At 36.5% G+C, this 23,219-nt stretch overlaps 1 protein-coding gene across 1 annotated transcript in view; it reads left to right on the plus strand.

The window, feature by feature from the left end:
* The window catches only part of NEK5 (NIMA related kinase 5), a 29,495-nt gene that overhangs the window by 80 nt on the left and 6,196 nt on the right, over positions 1–23,219 (plus strand). Inside the window, exons 2-19 of the mRNA XM_026853678.1 lie at positions 1,009–1,146; positions 2,907–3,003; positions 4,053–4,150; positions 6,106–6,189; positions 6,297–6,367; positions 7,752–7,838; positions 8,964–9,018; positions 10,492–10,692; positions 10,781–10,862; positions 12,384–12,517; positions 15,709–15,902; positions 17,203–17,269; positions 17,611–17,730; positions 19,283–19,366; positions 19,471–19,575; positions 21,270–21,350; positions 22,169–22,237; positions 23,030–23,153. Coding sequence (XP_026709479.1) covers positions 1,030–1,146; positions 2,907–3,003; positions 4,053–4,150; positions 6,106–6,189; positions 6,297–6,367; positions 7,752–7,838; positions 8,964–9,018; positions 10,492–10,692; positions 10,781–10,862; positions 12,384–12,517; positions 15,709–15,902; positions 17,203–17,269; positions 17,611–17,730; positions 19,283–19,366; positions 19,471–19,575; positions 21,270–21,350; positions 22,169–22,237; positions 23,030–23,153 — 1,870 coding nt within the window. The 5' untranslated portion in view covers positions 1,009–1,029. The remainder of the gene's footprint in view (positions 1–1,008; positions 1,147–2,906; positions 3,004–4,052; positions 4,151–6,105; positions 6,190–6,296; positions 6,368–7,751; positions 7,839–8,963; positions 9,019–10,491; positions 10,693–10,780; positions 10,863–12,383; positions 12,518–15,708; positions 15,903–17,202; positions 17,270–17,610; positions 17,731–19,282; positions 19,367–19,470; positions 19,576–21,269; positions 21,351–22,168; positions 22,238–23,029; positions 23,154–23,219) is intronic.

The following is a 23,219-nucleotide window of genomic DNA, read 5'->3' on the forward strand; positions in this document are numbered from 1 at the left end:
CTGCCGGCAGAGGCCAGGCTGGGCGGCGAGAGGCGGGCTGGGGGGTGAGGGGCCCGGGCCCCGGCGGGCAGCACACCCCTGCCCGGGGGCAGCTCGTCGCGCCGGTGTGAGAGGCCCGGCTGTCCCGAGGGGCTGCTTCTCACCAGTGACTGCCAGCAGGAGCGGGCTTTGTCCCAAATACCTGAATGACAAATGCCTGGAGGACACCCTGCCTGCCCTGTCGAAGTGGCCCTCAGGAAGGGCCAGTCATGGAGCCCGCACGGGCTCCCGAGGTAGCCTGGCCTTCTGACAGGGAAAGGCGAGTATCTCAGCAAATCTCCCTTGCTAAAACTCAGGCCAGCTAATAAGAAACAGTTTTACAGTGCTTGTTAATACTTAGATGTGCTACTTTGCTTACAGATACGTTGCAAGTACCCGGTGGCATTACCGTTTCTGCCAGAGGTTTCCAGACGACTGCTAATGCACGGCTGCACTTGGCTGTGGTCTGCAAAACGCAATGGATTTTCATTTTGCTGCCAACATTAGATCACATTAGTTTAAACTAAATCAACATTAAATATTTTTTTTTCCATTAAAAGAACAATTTTGCCATTTTCCATTAAAAGAACAATTTTTTTCCATTAAAAGAACAAAAAGAACAATTATGCAGTGTTGTTAACTTCAGGAAATAATGAGCCAGGCATTCCATACCATAATCTTCCATAGTTCTTTCTACTGCCTTCCCATGTTTTAACTTTAGGGTGTACTAGGATTAAGCTTCAAGCTTTTCTTTATGACACACTCATAAACTTGATGCTTATTGAAAGTTCAGATCTGCAATCATTTGCAGACTTCCAGGAGATTAAATTTTTAGGAAGAATCAGCAGCAGTAATAGAAATGTGACAAAATGTAATAAAAATGTGATAAAAATGACAGTCTTAAAAGGTAGCGTCTGTTTCAGTAGTACAAACTCGAATGTTACAGCACTGACGACATGCAATACTAATTTGGGGACTTTTTCATTTTAGACATCACTTTAAGACGACATCATGGATAAATATGAAATAATAAAAAAAATTGGACAAGGATCTTTTGGCAGAATATTCTTGGCAAAAGGAAAAGTGGATAATGAGCAGCGTGTTATCAAAGAGATCAATTTAACTAAGGTGAAACAACAAAACCTGAATGATAATGACTGTTACTTACCTGACTGCTAATTGCATTTAGCTAGGGTATGAACTTGGCTTATGTTTTAGCTCCTTTGTAGATCCATCTTGATTATATGGAGTTAAACTTTCTGAAGACTACTCTTTGCTAATTTAGTGTTTTTACAAGCACAGACAAAATGTATTTTGCTATTAACTGTTCACCTTTTACTGCAGTTTTGTTCTTTTCAGAACTTCTACCTACAATGTGTAACACTACCTAATTCAAATTTTATAATAGATGATTCAACTACAGTGAAACTATTGCCACTGAAATAGCAAACCACAATTTTGTGATACATTTCTCTAAACTTTTTTATTTCCCTTTTTTTTCCACATCCATATTTTCAGACATGAGCAATCCACAATGGAGTCTTTCCAATTCTCATTTATGTTTATGGTAGCTTGATTCATCGCATTTAATTTTAAATTTCTATTCTAGCTGTTAGCATCTGAGCTGCTTGGCTGGACTCCCTTTGTAGGAGAACAAGAGAAATACAGCTTTTTAGGATGCTGTTGATCGTATGTGTTTTAGACTTATATTTTAGAATGAGCTGAATCAGCATAAAAGCACTCTTTCCTTCTGTTGGCTGCAGAGGGTCACTAGCTGAAGTATCAGAGGAGTACCACTCCTGTATCTAGTTCCAGAGAGAAAGGCAATTAAACTCCCTGTGATTTCAATACATGGGTTTCAGCAGTAAATTTCAATGAGTGCCTACATATTTTTGACAGGTCTTTTGCTAATCTGGGCCACACTAGTGAATTTCCAATATATTAGGTAATTATAATAGATTAATAAGTTTTTATACATTAGTTCTAGAAAGAGCTGTATAACTTCCAGATTCAAACCCAGAAAAAATTTTAGGCTAAATAAAAAAAATAGTTTCTCTCTATGCTCATGACCAATAAAAACAATGCATTTCTGATCTTAGATTTTGATGTACACAAAATCGAAAAATAGAAGTAAACAAAATATTATTGTGGATCCTACTTGTTAATCAGGAGCTGGATACAGAAAATTACTACTGTGAAGTCATAAGATTTTTTTTTTAATGATAGGGTGTGTTTCATTCACTTTCTGATTTTTTAATCTTTGAGGATTGTATTTCAAAATTATTTCTTAAGAATGAGGGTAAGAAACTTTTTATAAATACAAGAGAACATTTTGATGGATAATCAGACATGAATTTTTAGGAAGTAAGATTGATTAAAGTGTAATCACAATGAACCAAATAGAAGTTTTCCTTTTAATATAACAGGGCAAAGAGTTTGCCCAAAATGTTTCAAGAACTCATAATGCCAGTAAGATGAAGGACTTTTTTTCTTTTTACTTTATTCTTCCAAGATCATCCATATTAAGAATACAGAATCATCTAGACCCTTATTCTTCAAATACTTAAGGGAAGTTTGACTTTAGAGTTTAACTCTATTCATCAGCTAGCTTAGCAGTAGCATTTGTGTAAAAAGTTTAAATGTATGCATTTGCCTGTTTGTAAAATGTCATAATTTGGTTTGACTTCAGTAATGTTCTAATATATTTCCAAGTGTATACTGCAGACTGATATTTTACATTATACGTACATCATATTTTATAACATTTTTGCATCACTTGGGTACACAAGTGTTTTTGTATTTGCGAGAATGGTTTGATAATGATTTAACTATTTTTGAAAAGAGTTAAATGTATCATTGCTAGTATATAGTTTCTTAATTCTTTGTAGATGCCTGTGAAAGAAAAGGAAGCCTGTCAGAAAGAAGTCATTCTTCTGGCCAAGATGAAGCATGCAAATATTGTAACCTTCTATGCTTCTTTGCAAGGTTTACTTTTAACATTTTTGTTTTATTTGTGATTATAGGAGTGGAAGGCAGCAAAAACCTACCTTGTTAATATTGCCCAACCTTAAGCCTGTCCCCAACCCTTTATCTACCAGTGGGGACAGGTCCAAACTCCTAAAAATGAACATGAGGTATCAAATTCAGTCATCACTTGCCCGCTTTATGTGTGTGTGGGGGACCTAAGGTATTGTGGCATGAATGCTAGATCCTGAGGTGACTGCATTGTTTGAGCTGAACTTTAGTCTTGATCTTCAATAGCAGTCCAGAGTTTAATGAGACTTTTCTGGAAGTTTCAATAGAAGAAGAGAGCTTTTGAGTATAGCAAGAAATAGGTCCTGTTGGCTTTCTGTCTTGAGCCATATTTTGAAGTATCACTCAAGGATGCAGAATTTTTCAGGACCGAAAGAGGTAGAAGGAAGTCTGTTCTCCATAAAAGTTAATTCCCTATATTTATATTTCCTGCTGACATCTGTCATAAGCAATGCCTCATGTAATGAATGCTGTAGTTACAGCTTCCATTCAATTTGTTTTCTGTTATCAGAACTGTAAATGTTTTAAGAGACATATAAATCTGATAGTTTTCTGGGCCCCAGAGGGGTAGGAATAGGGTCAGTTTCCATATTAAGTAGTCCCTGCTCTTTGTTTCTACTGTTTGAGCACTGTCTACTGTTAAACTTTTCCCTAAGCCTAACTGTATATTTAGCTATTATTGTGGAATGATCCCAACAATGAATCATTCTGCTAAGCATTCCTTGTAAGAAATCTGTCTTTGTATCAGTCTGGTCTCTTGAGGGTTTTCTCATGTGTTTAATATTCTGGTAAATCTCTACTTAAATATTTTTTCATGTCTTAGTTTTGCATCAGGTTTCACTGGAAGTATCCATTTTCTCTCAGTTACTCCTCGAAAGGGAGGAGTAGGTAGAGGATTAACTACCCCCTTTTGAAAGAAGGACCATATAAAATAAAATGAATTTATTGCTGTATTAATGAGTAATAAAAGAATAAAGGAAAAAATATACTTTTCCTTTCAGAAAAGAACAAGCTATATATTGTGATGGAATACTGTGATGGTGGAGATTTAATGAAGCGGATAAATATGCAGCATGGAGTGCTGTTTGACGAGGACCAGGTGAAAGAAGTTATCTTTAGAGGAAAGAATATATTATATAAACTACATGGTTTGAATTATCCAGTACTAGCTACTGTTTCTTTTCTGGCCTGTTAAAATAATCGAATGTTTTAAATAAGCTTTTGTAATTTCAACTGGATTTTGAAGTTTGCTTTTTACACTGCTTTAAGGTCTTAATTAGCAGTATTTTGAAGCTCCTTTTATCCCCCCTCCCTTCCATTGCTCTTTCCATTGTGGATATAGCTTTTATTAGTAGTGTACCTATTAATCCATAAAGACTTTTTTTAAAATGGTGTTTTAGAATTGGGGGGGGGATATATTATATACCAGTTTCTCATTTGTTTATGCTGTCTGCATCATGGCATATTCTGCTTTATAGTGACGTCAATGGTACAATGGTAAACCTCTCATCCATTTAGTTTGGGTCAAGACTTCTCTGATGCTGTTTAAATTGTTAACCCAGCACAGAGAAACAAGCCCAGACATCTGACTGCTTTTGGACCATGTTCACATATATTTTATTTTGTAAATAGGTGATTATGATAGGTATTGCAATTCACAGAAACAGAATTTCTCACTATTCCTTACTTATTCCTTTATTTTTTTACTAACTCTTAGCTGTCTGAAGAAAATGTTCTCTTATATATCTGACTTAGTGTACTGAACTCTGAGGTTATTTATTCATGCATAGTCTTCTGCTTTTGCAGGTACAATAAAAATTTACCTAAAAACTAGATAGTATCCAACCTGTTAGTGAGAATATATTCTAAAGCATAAAAGTGGAAAAAAGAATGAAGTATTGTGACTTATCTTTTTGCTATAGTAGTAAATTAAGAACTCCTTAGCATAGAAGTGAGTTGAAAGTGAATTACTGCATCAGTAATAATGAATTTTAAGATCCTATTGGGAGTTATACTAAAGGTAGAGAACATGAGAGAAAATAGGGAGAGGACAAAACCACAGATCATGAAAACACAAGAGAGAGCAAACACACACAAACCCCTTGACAACAAGACAGAATAATACATACCTATAGAAAGGCAAAGGAAATACAGACAGAAGAATGGAATATAGAAACTAAAGATACATCTGCTAATCAAGAAAACAAATTGTCCAATTTAACATAATGTTGTTAAAATATATTTATATTTTCAAATGCATGACTAAGAAAGTCTCATTTGTGGCATCAGCCCTGTTCAGGAAATCATCTGGTTAATGTGAAGCTTTACAAATAGAAGATTATTACTTGAACTGAAGTCTTTCATGATCACAAATTTTCCTAAATAGAGAAGCATATAAAGACAGTATATTTTTGTTTCCGAATTAAATCGGAAGGCCCTTATTCAAGAAAACACATGTATATATGAAGTTAAATATATGTTTAAAAGCTGTACTGGGTCAAGGATAAATGATAAATTTGTGTGCTTACTTATTATGCAAGTTTCTTCATAGCTCCTTTCTTTCACCACATTTCAGACCTTTATCCTTTGTTTCTGTTTTTTTTTTTTTCTGGACCACATTCATAAGACTACAAATATAATAACTGGGTGGAATGACTTCCACCACTGAGGATTAAAAAGACACTTTCCAATTGTTGTTGTCAAAGCTGTTATTTGAACTTTCTAAATAAAGGTCTGGTATTCTTATTGTCCTTTGACTTGATTCTTCAGTCCTTGTTTGAGTACTCCTCCTGTAACAGTCAGTGAAAGCCTGATGGGGATAAGGAAAGTGGAGCAGGTATCTATTTCCGTTTGATTTTGTGACAGCACTAAAAAAGGAAAGGAAAAGACTATGGCATTAATTTGAAAAATATTATTTATTACTATTTTATACTGTATATGCTCTTCATATTTTAGATTTTGTTGTTATCTTTTATATACTTCAGTAAGGTGCCCCATTGGGCATTAGAGTCACATAAATTTATAGGTATCTGTTCCCTTTATCTTTCACTGCAGATTCTGAGTTGGTTTGTGCAGATCTCCTTGGGCTTGAAGCATATTCATGACAAGAAGATTTTACACAGAGATGTAAAGGCACAGGTAATAAAACTGGCATTGGGAAGGGAGTGGTTTTGTCTTGTAAAAGATATGCTTAAGAAGCTCTGCCATGTTTCGTTTTCACATATCAGTTTTGGTTTTATTTGCAGAACATTTTTCTTAGCAATAATGGAAGGGTAGCGAAGCTTGGGGACTTTGGCATAGCAAGACAGTTGAACAGGTAAACACTTTTTTTAATTAGTCTGTCACCTACACCAAATAAGACTGTTTCTAAATGTTCAGAATGCAACCTGAATGCGCAGATTGTTTGTGGATTGTGCTTGTTCAAGAGGTCTGGGATGCAAAGGGTCTGTCTGGCATTACAATTTTTTCTGTTGTCCTAAAACATTCGGTCCTGCATGAAACCACAGATGTATCTAGCCTAGCATAGGGTGGGGATCTTTCCCCACTCTCTGTGGAACTGACATAAAGAGATTCTGGAGACATGGCTCCTGCTGCTGCCGTGGATATCGTTGTTCCAGCTGCAGTCTCTGCCAGCTCTGGTACCTTTGTGGTGTGTTTTTTGTGAAGCAAAGACCTACTGTCAGTGACTCAACTCTCCAGGTGTAAACTACTTATGTAGAAAGTGACTACGTTCGGAAGTGTTCTGGGAATAATTGCTTTAAGGGTTGCTCCTACACAGGAGAATAGTACATAGCAGATAGTAAGTAGACCTCCGAATTTGAATGTCCAAGTGCAGACATTCTAAAGAGTATTTGATAGGCTTGTACAATGAAATAATTGGAGCTTGATAATACTTTTCCTTATATAACAAGTGAATTAAGTTTCTCAGGCTCTCTTTCCCTCTTCCCCTGGGGTATACAAAGGCATTGTCATCTCCATTCTCCTCTTCAAAATGCAGTAGTGTCCCCTTACTTGCAGTTAGGTGTCTGTGGCACCTCAGACTTCATATACTATATAAAGAGTGTAACTTCAAACTTCTGTTGGCATCCAGTATAGAGGGATCGTACTCTGTGAGTCCCTGTTTCTCTCCACTGACTTCTCAGTGACTCTTGATGACATCCATAGTGCAGGTATCTAAAAGCAAGTGAAATGAATGCAACTGGTGCTATTTGGCTACACCTTCACGGATCAGCAGCAAAGATGGAACTAGAATTCATTTACTCCTGCTTTAGTTTCTGGGCAGCACTTCCTTCCACTGTTTCTGGCTTGTGTGACTGACTAGCACCTACGATATTCTTAGTTCGATAAGTATATTAGAGACTTCTAATATTTCGTTCTGTGTTTGACAGCTCTCAGAATTCTGTGTTAACGGTAACCGTTCCTTGAAAATGTTGATTACAATGATGGTGAAAACTGGGCAAAAGAGAATTCTTGTGCTTTCTGTTGCAGTGCAAATGGTCTCCACTATTAAAACAGTTGGTCATTTTTACACAGAACTGGGAAATACCTTACTTTTTTCTTGGGGTGTTCCATTATTCAGCTACTGGAGGGCAAAAGTAATGTCCTCCATGGGCTATTCAGTTGGGGCACAGAAGCCTCTAGTTCAATTGCTTGTAAACTTTTTGAACGCATAAACCTTTTTGTTCATTGTTTTTCATTAGCACTATGGAGTTTGCCCATACCTGTGTAGGGACCCCCTATTATCTGTCACCTGAGATCTGTGAAAATCGACCATATAACAATAAAACGTAAGTCTCTGTCTTTCATTCATACACTTGTGCATGAGGTTATGCAGGCATGCGAGAACTTATTTTAGTAATATGGTTTAAATCAGTATTTCTTTCGAGCACCAGGAATTTCATGCGTCACCTTTTGTGAAGTTTTGTATTATTGTGTACAATAATTAGGTGCATCAATCACATATACAACAACTATGTTATACTATGCCACACTGTCAGTTGTATTTTGACTCACAGTGTCCAGAGTATAGCAATCATTAATTTGTTGTGATTAATCTACAGGCTTAACATAAATATATATTTGTTTTTATAAAATTATTTGTACTTTAAACTTAAAGCTTAATCTCATTTTCTTTTAATACTCCTTGTTAGGAGTAGCATGAATATAAAATAGAATTTTTTTCCTTTGCTTTATCTGGTTCTCTATCAAATATTACATTTCTGTTTGTGTTGCCAGCGTGTAGCAACCAATGCAAGTATGGTTCTTATTACTTCTGAGTTTATGAATTTTTGATACACTCATTTATGATTTATAAAAATACACTAAAATGAAAGCTGCTAGGTTGGCAATTCTGGAACTTTGCAGTAGTCACCTGCAGGAAAGACAAATAGGTCTGAGAATTGTAAAGGCTTAATCAGGCTTAACACAAAATACCAAAAAAATAACAAGATGAGAAGCACTGAAAAGTCAGGTGCTGAGTGAGCTAGAGCCCCTTCTCTGTGTGTGGGATGTGATCAACACCAAATATCCTGGAATCCAGACTAGCATCTCAGATCTAAGCTGCTATTCACACAAGTTTACTCACTTATTGTCTCCTTAACTATCAAGTCAGCCAGAGATAGTGTTGCCAGTCACCCTGCTAGGAATATTAACCAGGCATTCTCTATGTCATGTGCCTTGTCCAGTGATAATTGGAGTACCTAGATGCGTGTTGTAGAAACATTGGTACCATAATTAGAAAGAAATTTCAGGTTGTTCTTTTCAGTGCATCTTAAGAAAAATCTAAAGTTGCAGCAATATTAATCTGTGATGTAATAATGTTAATAAATTTGAGAGCTGAGGGTAGGTACTGATTACATCTATGAAAATATTATAGTCTTTTCCCTGAAATTTTAATTAATTTTTATTCACAGAGATATTTGGTCTCTTGGCTGTGTACTTTATGAACTATGTGCACTAAAGCATCCTGTAAGTACCATAGAATCAGATCAATATCATACTATTGAAACAGATAGCCTGCAAAAACTGTAGTAATAATAGTATTTATAGGCAGCTGCTAGAATTACTTTCAATTTATTTATTGATATAAAAGAATGACTGCCAGTGTTTAATTTTTCGTATTGTGTCTGTTTTGTGCATACTAGAATACAATGTATTACATTGTATTTCCACAGTTTCCATATATACACGCATCAAACATACATTTACTCTTTAGTAAGGGCAAAACTTTTTGAAGGGGCAGATAAACAATTTAAAGAATTAAAGCCAAACTTCAAGGTTATGCTTTAGCCATATAATTTTACTAATTTTTATTTGAAAATACCAATCTATATTTACTAAAGAATTTGAAATCCACATTTCCCCAGCAAGCAGTTTGAGTCCCCAGAGGCATCTTGATAAAGTTTTAGTTTTGTTTGGAAGCACATTCATATCAAAAGATAACTGAGATAGCATCTTCAGGGAGCTGTGTTGTCCTCAGCCTGATCTGAGCCTCAGATAATCCTCAGCCTGTGAGTATTATGTGGAGAATGGAACACAACAGATACTAATCCTGACAACAGGAAAAGAATCAGATTCCTGAGCCCAGCAGAAGTTGACGTTTGCTGAGCTTGGATGCGGGAGAAGGCAGAGCATCACTGATAGGGAGAGCAGTCGTGCTGAGCTGAGAGCAAGGGGATACTGCTGAGAAAAATTCCAGATTTCACAAAATGAGAAAACATTAAAATTACTTCTTATGAATGTAAGCTGTTGTATTCTGTATTGCCCATTTTGCTTTATTTGAAGGCAGGGACTAGATGCTGATGTAGACAGGAAATGAAAATGAAGCTAAGGCAACTTTTGGTTACAACACCTTCAAAATACTCAAGTAAATAAAGTGGCAATTTTAGAAAGAAGTTGCTTTCAAGATTGGTTTTTCCTGTCTAAGGCCCTTAAAATTATATTGATGCTGACCTGTTAAGAGATCTGCTGAACTGAGAGGGCTGAGTTATCTAAGTAGCATCAATTGTTAAAAAAATCAGAGGTTATACCTTGGTTCTTGAGAGGACACAGAAGCTAAATTGTGTGGAGTGAGGTTTTGAAGGTGAACACTGTGAATATAGTATGTATGCATGTTTTTGTTGAACAGCTTTTGGCAAAATAAATCATATTTTATTCTGGAAAAGTTGCTATTGTATGACAGCAGAGTATGAATAAAACTCTTCCAGGTACAAAAGCTATCAGACCTGCAACTGAAACAGGAGAACGAAACCAGAAAATACAATCAGAGTGGTTATATTAATTTTCCACAGCAATCTATGGATAGCGAGAAAGGATTTGTGAAGAGATTGCATAGTACAGGGCTCCTGTCATCAAGTACCTGTTTTAAAGTTGGACTGTGTAGTCCATCGTTTCCAACCAGCAGTACTTACTGTCCTCTTTTTACTGTTTTAATTGATTAAGTTTGAAGGCAATAGTTTGCACCAGCTGGTGCTGAAGATCTGCAGAGGACATTTTCACCCAGTATCTCCCAACTATTCATATGAATTGAGGATATTAATTTCCCAGTTGTTTAAAATATCTCCAAGAGATCGACCATCTATAAGCTCTATTCTAAGGAAGCCCTTCTTGCAGAAGCTTGTTCTCAGGTATTTGCCCCCTGAGGTGAGTGCCTTTTGCTGCTGCTTGCTGAGAGTAAAAATGTGTATCAGAGTAGTATAAACAGTTCTATCAGATACCTTTTTGCTTACAGATATCACAGGAAGAACTTGGACGCACTGTGATACATAGAAAAAGGCCTTCAGAATCACAGCCTGGAGCCAAGCTGATACAAGGTATTATTTAACATTAGTTGTACACTAACATTTGTTAGTTATGATATACTTGATGGCTATAACTTTGTCCAGCAGTCTTTCAGGCACATCTGGACACAAGAGTTTCACACAAAGTTGAAAATAAAAAGAGGAGGGAACTGCAACAGTAGAAACAGTGCATATTACTGTTCTGTTTGGGAAAAGACAACTTTAAGACCTGCTCATTAGCAATGTTCAGCTAAAAAAGCTGCCATGGGAACATGCTGAAATGTTAATTCTTTTAAGAACAGAATTTACGAAACTGAGAGGCTTTAATTTAGATGCAGTGTAGTTCTGTCACATGACGAACATCCTTACTTCATTTTGCCAAGCTATGTGCAAAAATATAAAAATCTTGCAAAACTTGCTTCATGGTATTTTACAAAATAATAAAAATGTATTTTACAAAATATTATAAATTAGATTAAATTATGAGAGACAATGAACTCTGGTTTAGTGCTCATTGATAGATCAGATTGTGTATGCGTATTCTTAGAAAACATGGATGAGACTAAATGGTATTTATGTCTGTATGAACTGCTGAACATACGATGTTTCTGGCACCATAATCTTTTCCTAATTTTGTATTCTTCAGTATATCATAATTATTCCTCAGATTTTTCTTTGAAGGTATTAAAGTAGTTTAAACACATCTGTGAAAATAAACCAGCATAGTTACTTAACTATGCTGTGGACTTTTTTTTTTTTCCCCAGAAAAGTTCTTCAGTTGTGTAGGAACCCATATTATTTTGTAAATGTTATTTATCTGCCCTAAGGTTTAGGCATTTTAAAAAGTATCTATGGTCATATACTCATAATTTTCATATATTTTTTCTTCTAGACATGATACTCTAACAGTCATTACCCAGGAAAAATTCAGAACTCATTTAGAAACTACTTAATCCTAGCAAGGACACTACTTTTCATTTTTGCAGATAAGATCTTGCAAAATACTGACTGACCAAACTGGAATGGTGTGTGCTTTTATTCTCTTACCTGGGAAAATGATAAACTATTTTTTTTCCCTTTGCAGCCCTTCTTTCCAGATTTCCCAAGGACTACAACATTGTCTAGTGATTTGTAGAATACTGAGGGCTAGGTTTAGAAAGGGAATGCCTAAGCAGGTAGACACCTAACCTCCAATGAAATCTGAGCCAAAGAGTCAAGCCTGTTTTCTGTTCTTGGTAGCATCAAATCAGCATTCTATTTTATAGAGACTTCTCTTTTATTTATTGTGCTTCTTTGCAAAACTAATCAGTAAGATCCACTTTACTTGACTGCATTAAATAATAATGTTTTCAAAAATGTTATTCTAAGAATGAAGGGCAAAATGCCTAGGAAGTGTGAAGTATGGTGATGATGATGACGAAAGGATGTAAGGAGTGTTTATTAGCCCAGACTGTTAGCATTAGCTGTATGCACCCTACTGTGTTTGCAACTACATTATCATTAATCATGTAGAGAGCACAGAAGGTAACCTTTTAATTTGTTATTGTTAAGAAGCACATAAACTTCAAAAAAGGAGAGTCCAAGACCAAGTTCCTCCAGAATCTGAAATGGTGGTACCTGTCAAACAGGAATTATTTCAAAGAAGTGAATGGAAACCTCCTTCAAGAGGGCAGCAGCCTCTTTTTCAGGTATTGTGCATCCACATTCTCTTAATATTTAATAAAATTCAGAAGGCAAATTCCTGCTCTTAGAAAAGACCCTTTAAAAGGCTTCATCTAGAGGTATTAAATTCAGCTTAATGCCTACACTAAGTCAGTGGAAACAGTTAAACACTCCTGAAGCCTCAGAAGAGGTATTTTAGAAAACATAAGTGGGGAACACTGAATTTTGGCTGCTTAAGTATGGTCCTTTGTAACAAAAGGAGTCAGTTACGCTTTGCATTTACATTGCACAAAGGCAAATAAACTCCGTTTGCATTTTTGCTATAGATCCAAATACACTGATTCTCTTACCTCAACCCTTCATCAGCAAAACCACTGGCACCCATTGCCCTTGTCTCAGATACTATTACAACAAACTGTGATCAAACCCTACACCAGAAAACTCCAGTTCTTCACAACCATTTGTGTATCTCAATCGTTTTCCACCTCCTTCTTTTCTCACTGAGGATCAGCTGTATGCTGTCTCCAGCCTCTTACTTGGTTCAGGAGCATGTAGTACATGCTGGTGAACACAGAGCAAAGCACATTTAGGATCTGGAACCTCCCAGCAGTAATTGCACAGTGCACTTACAGTGGATTAATTGATAGTAGAGTCTTGTGGGGTTCCCAGAACTGCAGCCTCTGGTCCTGTCACTGGACACCACTGAAAAGAGCCTGGCTCTGTCCTCTTTGCACCCTCCCTTCAGGTATCTATATACGTTGATAAGATCCCACCTGAGCCTTCTCTAGGCTTAAGAGTCTGAACTCTTTCAGCCTTTCCTCATAGGAAAAGTGCTCTGGTCTCTTAATCGTCTTTGTGGCTCTTTGTTGGACTCTCTCCAGTATGTTCCTGTCTCTGTTGTACTGGAGAGCCCAGCACTGGATGCTCCAGGAGTGGCCTCACCAGTGCTGAGCAGAGGGGAAGGATCACCTCCCTCATCCTGCTGGCAATACTTTGTCTAATGAAAACCAAGTATATCATTCACCTTCTTTGCAGCAAGGGTACATTGTTGTCTCATGGTTGTCTTGATGTCCACCAGGACACCTAGGTCCTTTTCTGCCAAGCTACTTTCTAGCTGGGTGGCCTTCAGTGTGTACTGGTGCACAATGCAGGACTTTGCACTTTCCCTCATTGAACTCCATGAGGTTCCAGTCAGCCCATTTCTCCACCTGTTGAGGTCCCTCTGCATAGTAGTACAACCCTCTGGTGTCTCAGCCACTCCTTCCAGTTTTGTCATCATAGAAGCATGACTTAACCCTTGGTGTATCCATGCTGACTAGTCCTGATGATTTTCTTGTCCTTCCTGCACCTGGTTCACAGGATGAGTTTTTCCGTCACCTTGCTAGGCATTAAGGTGAGGCTGACCAGCCTGTAGTTTCCTGGGTCGTTGTTCCTGCCCTTTTTGAAGATGTGAGTGACTGTGATGGTTTTAAGCCCTGCCAGGACCGGAGACCACATTGCTGTTGTCCCTCCCCAACCCTTGGACACAAGTAGGGCACAAACCCCGGGTTAAAATAAGAAGAAATTTAATACAACAGTGTAATAAGCAATCTGAACAACAACAGTAGCAATGATAGCAACATTAAACAGTAATAGCATTAAACAAGACAGAAGATATACAGAGAAATACCATAATGGATATAGAGAGCTCGCTCACGATGCTCCCTGCCACCAAAGCCACAAAGGAAAGCTTCACGCGCTGCCACGCTGGACCTGACCTCAGCATGGTATGAATAACACGGCTGGAGATCCCTTCCCCCTCTCTGCTGGGGAAACTTAACCCTATCCTAGCTGAACCAGGACAGTGACATTCGCTTTTCTCCAGTCCTTGGGCACTTCTCCCAGTCACAGCTATGATCATGCAAAGATAGTAGAGAATGGCTTTGCAGTGACATCTGCCAGCTCCCTGAGTGTTCATGGGTGCATCCCATGAGGGTGCATGGATTTACATTTGTCCAGTATGTTTCCTAACATTTTCACCAAGGATACATCTTCCTTGCTGCAGACTTTCCCCCTAGTCACAGGGGCTGGGATTTCTGAAAGCTGGTCTTTCTAGCAAAGACTCAGGTGAAGAAGGCATTTAGTACCTCAGCCTTTTCCATGGCCTGTGTCACCAGGGCACCTGCTTCACTGGTCACAGTTTTCAACCCTCTTACATTTATTTAGATGACCTAATTTGTTCTCCCTATTGCTTGGAATTGCCATGCTTCTGAATACCATGCTGTAAAACTTATTTCAGTGAGGGACAAGATAAAGACATTTTGGGGTTACCTCTTCCTCAGGAGCATTATTGTCAGTGGAAAATTTTCTTCTTGTATAGAAAGGAATTTATATTCTACTGTAGTCTGGATTATATTGTAGGTAGATGAGCCTATTTTCATGTTTCTAAGAAGGAAAACAGGGAAACATAGTTGATATATTTACCATCTAAAGAAGGGATACTTAAATGCTTTTTAATTTATGTAAGAAAATAAACCAAATTCAGCATTTTTCTTATACAACATGTAATGGTTTTTAGTCTCCCACCATGGAAAAGTTTGTGAATGTCTTATCGCACTTCTTTTATATCATGTAGTGGCAGCTAGATGATCACACTCTCTCCATTGTTCTTATAAGAAATGGAAAAGACAGTCTTGTCACAAAGTAGAAATACTGTTTCATCACAGTGAGGACTTTGAGAAATGAAAGGCAAGCTCCCACAGGCACATAATCAAAGAGATGGTGACATGTAGCACAGTACTCCCCTGAAAGCAGCAGTCAATGTGCATGCTGCCCAAAACTACATCCCAGATTCTCATTGCTCTCACATGTCAAAATCAGATTCTCCTGGAATTTATTCGGTGCTTTAGGCTTCAGAACAATGAAGGGACTCTAGGGCAATGACACTACAGGGTACAAGCTCCATACTGATTGACTTGCACAACAACATGGGATGCTGCTTAATGACAGGAGCCGATGGAACATGGAAAAAGGAAAAGACAACGGTAAGATGACATATACCCTGAGAAATTAGAAAGTTTCTGGGTTATATTTGAAAGGATTTGGGAAACTTACACTGGCTGTATTGTAGACTATATTACTGTGAAACTCAGACTGTGGAGAAGGACAGGAAGTTAATTCAAACTTGTACTGATACAAATGAGAACAGGTAAATGAACATCCTTTATTATATTTTCAGCCAGAGAGCTCCAAATTTAAGATGGCAGAAGGGCCAGAAAGTATTAGAGTACGTGGCCATTATGGTCATTACTATGATAAGCTTGACAACTTGCAGAGGAAAGCACATTATGACCTTTCTCACATCAGCCAAAGAGTTGAAGAATACTATAAACTAAAAGGACAAGTGGCACCTTTGCCCCCACCACCTGACTGGTAAACTTTTTGCTTTTTTTATTAGTAGTGAACTGTTATGCATGTTTTGAGTTATCAGCCTTCCTGATTAGGTAACACTGGACATGGCTCATTCAGTATAATTCCTTCTCTGCTTGGTCTTTAATGTTTTTTACATGTTTATTGAACCATAACTCCCTGTCTATCCAGAAATTTCTTCTGAATATATTGTCCTGATGTTTGAAATTCCACTATCAAAATGTTTCTCAAATCTAAGCATTTTATTTGGCAAGAAGTAAAACACAGGCTTTTTATAAAGTTTCTGATTATATCAAGGATAAACACTGTCTTTCCTTTGCACCAGGATCAGAATGATACAAAGACCAAAAGCAGTTCTTCACTTGAGGGAACAGAGTGGGAGGCAGGCTATGAAAATGCTTTTTTCCTGCAGAGGTTATATTTTGGTTTCAGCTATAAAGACCCTTTCCCCAGCAGTTTGTTTACTTCAAAGCCTTTGTCTTACAAAGTAGAGGTACAACAGTTTTATTACTTTAGAGACTGCCAGTCCATCCCATGATTGGCCATTTCAGGTGTGGAAAACCTTGAGAAAGGAAGGCAAGGAATTTTTAATGCTGCCTACTTTAGAATCCTTCCTTTAAGGTTGACTGAATAATTTTCATTAAATATAACAATAGTGTTTAGAATATTTCAGTAAAGGATCATCAGGTTTAGAACATCTTGTCTAAGTTGCTGGCCTTATTTAAGGACAAAGTCAATTCAGTTTGGCTTCGTGGGGCACAAGTGGATTCTAAAGGTACGAAATGAAATAAATAGAGATCAGGGAGCTTACAAGTGACTGCTAGTTATTTTATATCAGAAAAAGATGTAAATGTTTAGAAGCCACAAAACTACATAAATACAAAGTTAGGGTGATAGAATTAGGCACAAAGGAGAAAGGAAATAGAAAAGTTGTCAAATATACACCTCCATACTGACAATTTTCACTCATTTCAAGGATCGGGAAAAATAACTTTATTTTCATTAACACTTTCACATACCATTTATGAAATAAAAGGTGGAGAAGGACTTTGCTGCACTCTTCAAAAGGCTAATGTAACCGAAGTAAATAGGAAGGGAAATGCCTGAAGTGGATACATTTCGTTTTTGTTATTTTACTGTTGTTCCACATTTATACATATTTTATTCATATTTATATATTCATGTAGTACAAAGAGAGCTCTATTTGTCATATGTGATAGAACCTGTAGAGGATAATTTGTGCAGAAGATAGCAGAGTCTGTGAAATAAAATGTAGTATATGAACATCACTTTCTTCTCTCAGGCCTGCAGAGTATCTTCAAAGGCGTTTTGAAGCCCAACAGTACAAGATTAAAGTGGAAAAACAGCTGGTAAGTAAATACTGAATCATAGAAAAAAATCTGTAAAAGAAACTGAATGAAAATTCAAAAGATGAACTGATGTCTTTCTAACAGCAAACTGTAATGCTGACAGTTACAAAGTTCTTCTCTAGCCAATTCATTGACCTGCTCTGCAATGCTCATCTGGAAGTTTTATTTTCTAATACAAAACCGTAGCAATGTAAAATTTTACTATAACTTTTTCCTCCAAAAATATACACTTGCTTTACTGCACTTTTCAGTGGGTCAGGGAGAGTTAATTGAGTGAGCACTAAAGGTAAGGGTTCTAAATCAAAGTTCCTTTGCTCTGGGATTTATTTGTACATCCATAGGGACTGCGACCATCCTCTGCTGACCCATGTCATGACCAAAAACAGCAGCAGAAAATAAAGGAAGAGCATCTCAAAAACCATCAGCAGGACATGTCTAGAAAGAATGAAATGAAAGAACAGGTAAATGTTAAAAAAAATTCAATAAAGGTCTTACTTAGCTGCTGAAGGTTGTCTTCAGAATCAGAGAATCAACTAGGTTGGAAAGGACCTTGAAGATCATCCAGTCCAACCATTCACCTAGCACTGACAGTTCCCAACTACACCATATCCCTCAGCGCTATGTTGACTCTACTCTTAAACACCTCCAGGGATGGGGACTCCACCATCTCTCTGGGCAGCCCATTCCAATGCCTAACAACCCCTTCTGGAAAGAAATACTTCCTGACATCTAGTCTAAACCTTCCCTGGTGCAACTTGAGGCCATTCCCTCTTGTTCTGTTGCTTATTACTTGGTTAAAGAGGCTCATCCCCAGCTCTCTGCAACCTCCGTTCAGGTAAGAATTGATTCTTTTCCATCTGACCACTAGGAAAATATAAGCTGTTTTCATCTGGTTCCATCTTACATAAACTGATGAAGAGTTGCACAAAAGCTGGTGTCCATAATAATTTCGTAAACTGTGGCCTTGATTTTGATCTCCCTTCTACTGAGGTTAGAGGAGTTACATGACTGAACAAACTAATGTTGGAGGACAATAGATCCTCACATTTATAAGAGAAGATAGTCATACATGCATTATTCATGTATCATTTATATTCATTGTTCATAAGTTGTACTATGACATTTAGAATGTGATATAATAGTTTATGATGCATATACTTCCCTAATATGTTATAACTTTTGGAGATTATTTTATACAGAAACAATATAATTTTCTGGTTTTGCTTTTGAGTGACAGAGAAAACAAACTGATACTTCTTTCTTACATAAACACATGTAAATACATCCAATCTTTCTATCTTTGATTTATAAAAAATGCCAGAACAAATATGAATAAATGAACTTTTACATAATGGTCAGACTTTGGAATAAGAATATACTCATCATGTACAAATTTTTCAGAGACTGTTGCTATTTGGTTCCACCAAGTCTGTACTAAATGTGCCAAAAAATTAAATTTTACAGATTTGTTCATTTGTAACATGGGCAAATTGAGATAGACTCTCATATAAACAGTAACAGAGATGTCCTTAACACAGATCTTTTGGCTAAATTGGAAGTTTTTGCTCTAAAGCATAGGAATGTTGAAGCTTCTCCAAGAAAACATTACCAGGTTTTGTTTCATTTTGGGGAGCAGGTTGCAATTCAATAAATATTACACAGTATTTTGTCCTCCTAATTTCCAGTCCTGTATTTTTGGATTTCAACCTTAGCATCATTATTCAGACAGTCCTTGGGTTATTCTTGGAATTACCTGGTTTTGATATAATTTTACAGAAAAGCTAGTGTGAAGCAGTTTGGAAAATTTCAAAAGGCTAAAGTCTGAAAGAGTTATAACTCTAAAGTGTCCTCTAATAGGAAGTATTAAGCAATCTTTAAAATTGGCAGTAAAGGACACCGATTCCTTTTTCTCATATATACATGGTTTGATATCCATAGGATATTTTGTTTAACTACTGTTACGTCTGTATGTATTTCTGTGTGTATGTATTCTACATTACTGTTCTTTAATAGGAGTACCTGAAACAACTGCAGAAAATTCGGGAAGAATATCACAGTAATATGAAGGAATTCAGGTTTAGAGCAGGAGTACTCCAGGTAACAAAGCTCAAACATACACATTGTCATAGTTCCTTTTTCTTTTTTAAGCTAGTACACTTAATTAGAAATTGAAAATAACATTTTATAAAAATGTTCCCTAGGAGAATCAAAAAATACAAGATAAAACCTATGTTGTGAGGCAAGGGAAAGCTGAGGACCGGTCTGAAACCAAGGATACAGCTAGAATAGGAGAAGAATCACTTCAGGTATCAGTACCATCTCCTGGTCTGAACAGAACTTTTTGTGCAAGTCCTGCATGGTCTTTGATTCTCTCTCTGTGACAAATCTGAAAAATGGTAAAGCTTGTATCTCACCTGTTGCTTGTACCATATGTGAAAGTCTCCCTAGGTTCCCTTTGTGAATAGTCTGGGAAGTTTCTTTGGCTGAGTTCTGACTTGTTTTGGTAATTATTTTTCATCTGTAAATATTAGGATGTACTCTTTATTTATTCTTGTAGTATGTTGAGTGAAGTAAAGAAGAAGCCACTCACACTGCAGATCTTTATGAGAAATCTGTGCAGAAGATGACAATGAAGGAATTCATGATGGCCCAGATGAACACTGTGTGGAAAATTAGAATCCAGTTTTATGTAGAGTCCTTAAACAAAAATTTGGGAGAAGTGGGAGGAAGAGGCAGAGCCGGAGCTTTCCAGCTACAGTACTCCTTCACTTCTTTCTCATCAAATACTGCCAAAGCGGCTACTGAAATGGAATTGTTCCACTTTTACTTTGAAATACTGGCATTGTGAACACCAGCTGAGGTTTCCAGACCACATGAAATTCTGCAGCAAGAAGTCTGCTCTTCTTGAAGTGAAATGAATGAAAACCTCAGTTTATGAAAATTAATCTCTGTGTGCAAATTCCCAGTCTATTCTGAAGGGAAGACAGCTCTGATCTAGCTACTAAGATTCTTCAGTCAGCATTTGTCTCATGTGCTGTAGGACTTCCTGCACTGTTCAGTAGCAAGGGGCAGACTTCTACATAAACCCATGACAGACATTGCTATCCTATTGCAGCTGGAACTTGGGCCAAATCTGCCAATATTAGTAAGATTTCTTCAGCAATTTTCATAGATCCTGGATCTTGGTTTTGCTAAAATTAATTCACACATCACTTGATGGGATAAAGTAGGTTATAGGCAGCCAGAGCCACAATGGGACAGAAATTATATTCCCAGTGAATTAATGGGAAATACATGATAATGAAAAAGAAACACTAGATTTTGCACCTGCTTGAGGACACTTTAGTTCATATTCACTCCATCTACTGGAGAAACTGCACAGATATTTTAAAAAAGTAAAATCTGTGAATTGTTGTGGTTTCACCTGAGGTTGAGGATATGCCCTAATTGCAGCAGATCACTGAAGGAGCTGCATACCATTATTTACTTTGCTTTTATCTGACAGACTCTAACAAAGGAATATGAAAAGGAGTAATTAAATATTTTTTGAGTGTTACCAGAGAACAAGATGCTATGAAAGATGGCTATACTTTTTACAGGCATAGGTTTCTATTATGGTCTTGATTTTCATCACTTCCAGAGTTTTCCAGAATGAAATCAGCCTGAGTCATCTTGCATATGATCGTAAAAAAGAAAAGATGTATTATTTATTTCTTGACACAGTACTGTATCCTTCGAACACAGGTTTTTGAAAAGTCAGAGGTTTGCACTTTATGCACTGTTTCCTATTTTTTGTTTTTGCCAGATAAATCAGAATTATAATGTCTTTTAGTATTAGAGTCTAAATAAGGCAGGAAATAGAATGTTCTTTCAGATACATAAACAAGGAAATCAGTGACTACATTTACTACTTAAACAAGTCTTTTTTCACAGGGTATACACATATTCTGGTTCCAAAGATTGTATTTTAAAGTGGTTGGTTTTTTTTTTCTCCTTTCAGGACATGGAAGAAAACTTTAAACAAGTCAGACTCCAGGATAGGCAAGACCAAAAACTCTTAGGAAATAAACATAACAGAAAGGTATCCATCCTTATTGTTGTATTTTTTTCCATTTTCTTCTTACATCTGTACATTTCAAATTATTGTGTTACCACGATAGCTCTGGAAATAAAGTTATTTAGAGAGTCAGTTAAGAGTGCTGGTCTACTGTTTGTTAGAAGTTTATATGAGAAGATAGAATCACTAAGAAAATAAATGATCTTTTCTGATCATTTGAGGGACACTTCCTTCAGATATTCCCAGATAGTAATCAATCCCTACCTACTCATCTTTCTATCAGACTGCTTTAGTAGTGTATGGGAACTCACGTTTACTCAAAGTTTAAATGAAGTCAAGTCAGACTGCTAATTTGTTAACGTTTTGATGTAAAACATTATTCTCTGTAGTGCTTTGTAAAATTGTAGAAATGGGGATGGGAATTGAATATAAATGCACATAAGATAGCAGGGAAGTTTCTAACCATGAGATCATTGTGAAGTGTACTAAAGGTCTAATGTGAAATATTCTATGGAAGCAGTACGGTATTCAAATTTTAATACTGGTTGAGAACCATCTGTATACCAACTCTGTGTATTACAAGGATTCGAATTAAATGATTATCAAAGACATGTTTCCTTAAAATCAAAAGTGGATGCAATAATTTGAAAATATCCATAGATTCATCTATTTCTGTCCAATTTGTTCCACTTTGATATTGTTAAGTAGAAGAAAAATATTGTTAAATAGAATTTATTTTCAATAGAAGAATCATTTTCACATTTGTAGTTCCATATAAACTGTGTACATTTAATTTTTTTATTTAATAAAATAAATTAATGAAGTGTGTGAATTTTCTTTAGGGAGGGGTAAAGTTTGAAATTAATTTAGATGTATGTGTTCCTGAGGAAGACAGCATTCAAGAAGCAGAGGTATGTTGTAGTTGTATTTAAAGCATTTACATTAGTAATCTGAAACCATGACAGTAGCTCCATGATCCTAAAGCTTGTTTCCATTACCATCTTCTACCTTTGTTATAATGAAGCTTCCTATTGAGGATTGTTGACATATTGAATATATCTGACCTTATTCAAGAGAATAATTGCTTAGAAGAATAATGGATGATATCTGGGTCAATCTTTCACATGGTAAAAGATGAAAGAGTGCAGATACTTAAATTTTGTTAACTGGGCTTGAGGGGAAGAACTCATCTCAAAATTGAGTTAGTCTGCAAATGACAAATTTGATTTGTAAATTGTTCTAGTACATTTCTGATTCTTTTCACCAGTATTGTATCACAGAGCAAAAATAATGTTGTGATGAACCAGCTGTTATTTAGAAAAAGTGGGAGACTACAGACAACATTATGTGTCATTTATTAAAATGACATTTGTGACTGATCAACATGTAATAGCTACCTATTAAGATTTTTATTAATATATTGTTTATAACAGCAACATGGAAAAATATAATTTCTTTCTAGTATATGTATTCTTATTTTATAAAGCACTATTTTGTCATTCCATTGTTTCACATCTCTGCAGAGACCCATGTAGCCCTCTGATACACAAACCACAATTGACTTTTGAATTCTGCTGCCTCACTTTTTGTTACATAGTTTTCCTGTGCATGCATGTGAATGGCTGGCAAACACGGTAAAATAAGTGCTTAGTTATTGTCCCATATTTGTTTTCTCTTTCGAGAGTAATCTATTGTTTTTTCAGGTACTAGATAAACTCAGTGAGACTTTAACTTTTGTGGGTGGTAAGAATTTTAAGGATAAACTGGTGGAAATTTATGAAGATCCTATGGACAGAGCTTTGGGAGAACTATCTGGATACCAAACAGGTATTTCTTGGGGAAATGCAATGCTGAGTATTAGTCCTGAAAATTACATAGGAGTTAGGTAAATTC

This window comes from Athene cunicularia (genome assembly GCF_003259725.1).
Source record: "Athene cunicularia isolate RWA chromosome 1 unlocalized genomic scaffold, athCun1 chr1_part1, whole genome shotgun sequence".
NCBI classification, from domain to species: Eukaryota; Metazoa; Chordata; class Aves; order Strigiformes; family Strigidae; genus Athene; species Athene cunicularia.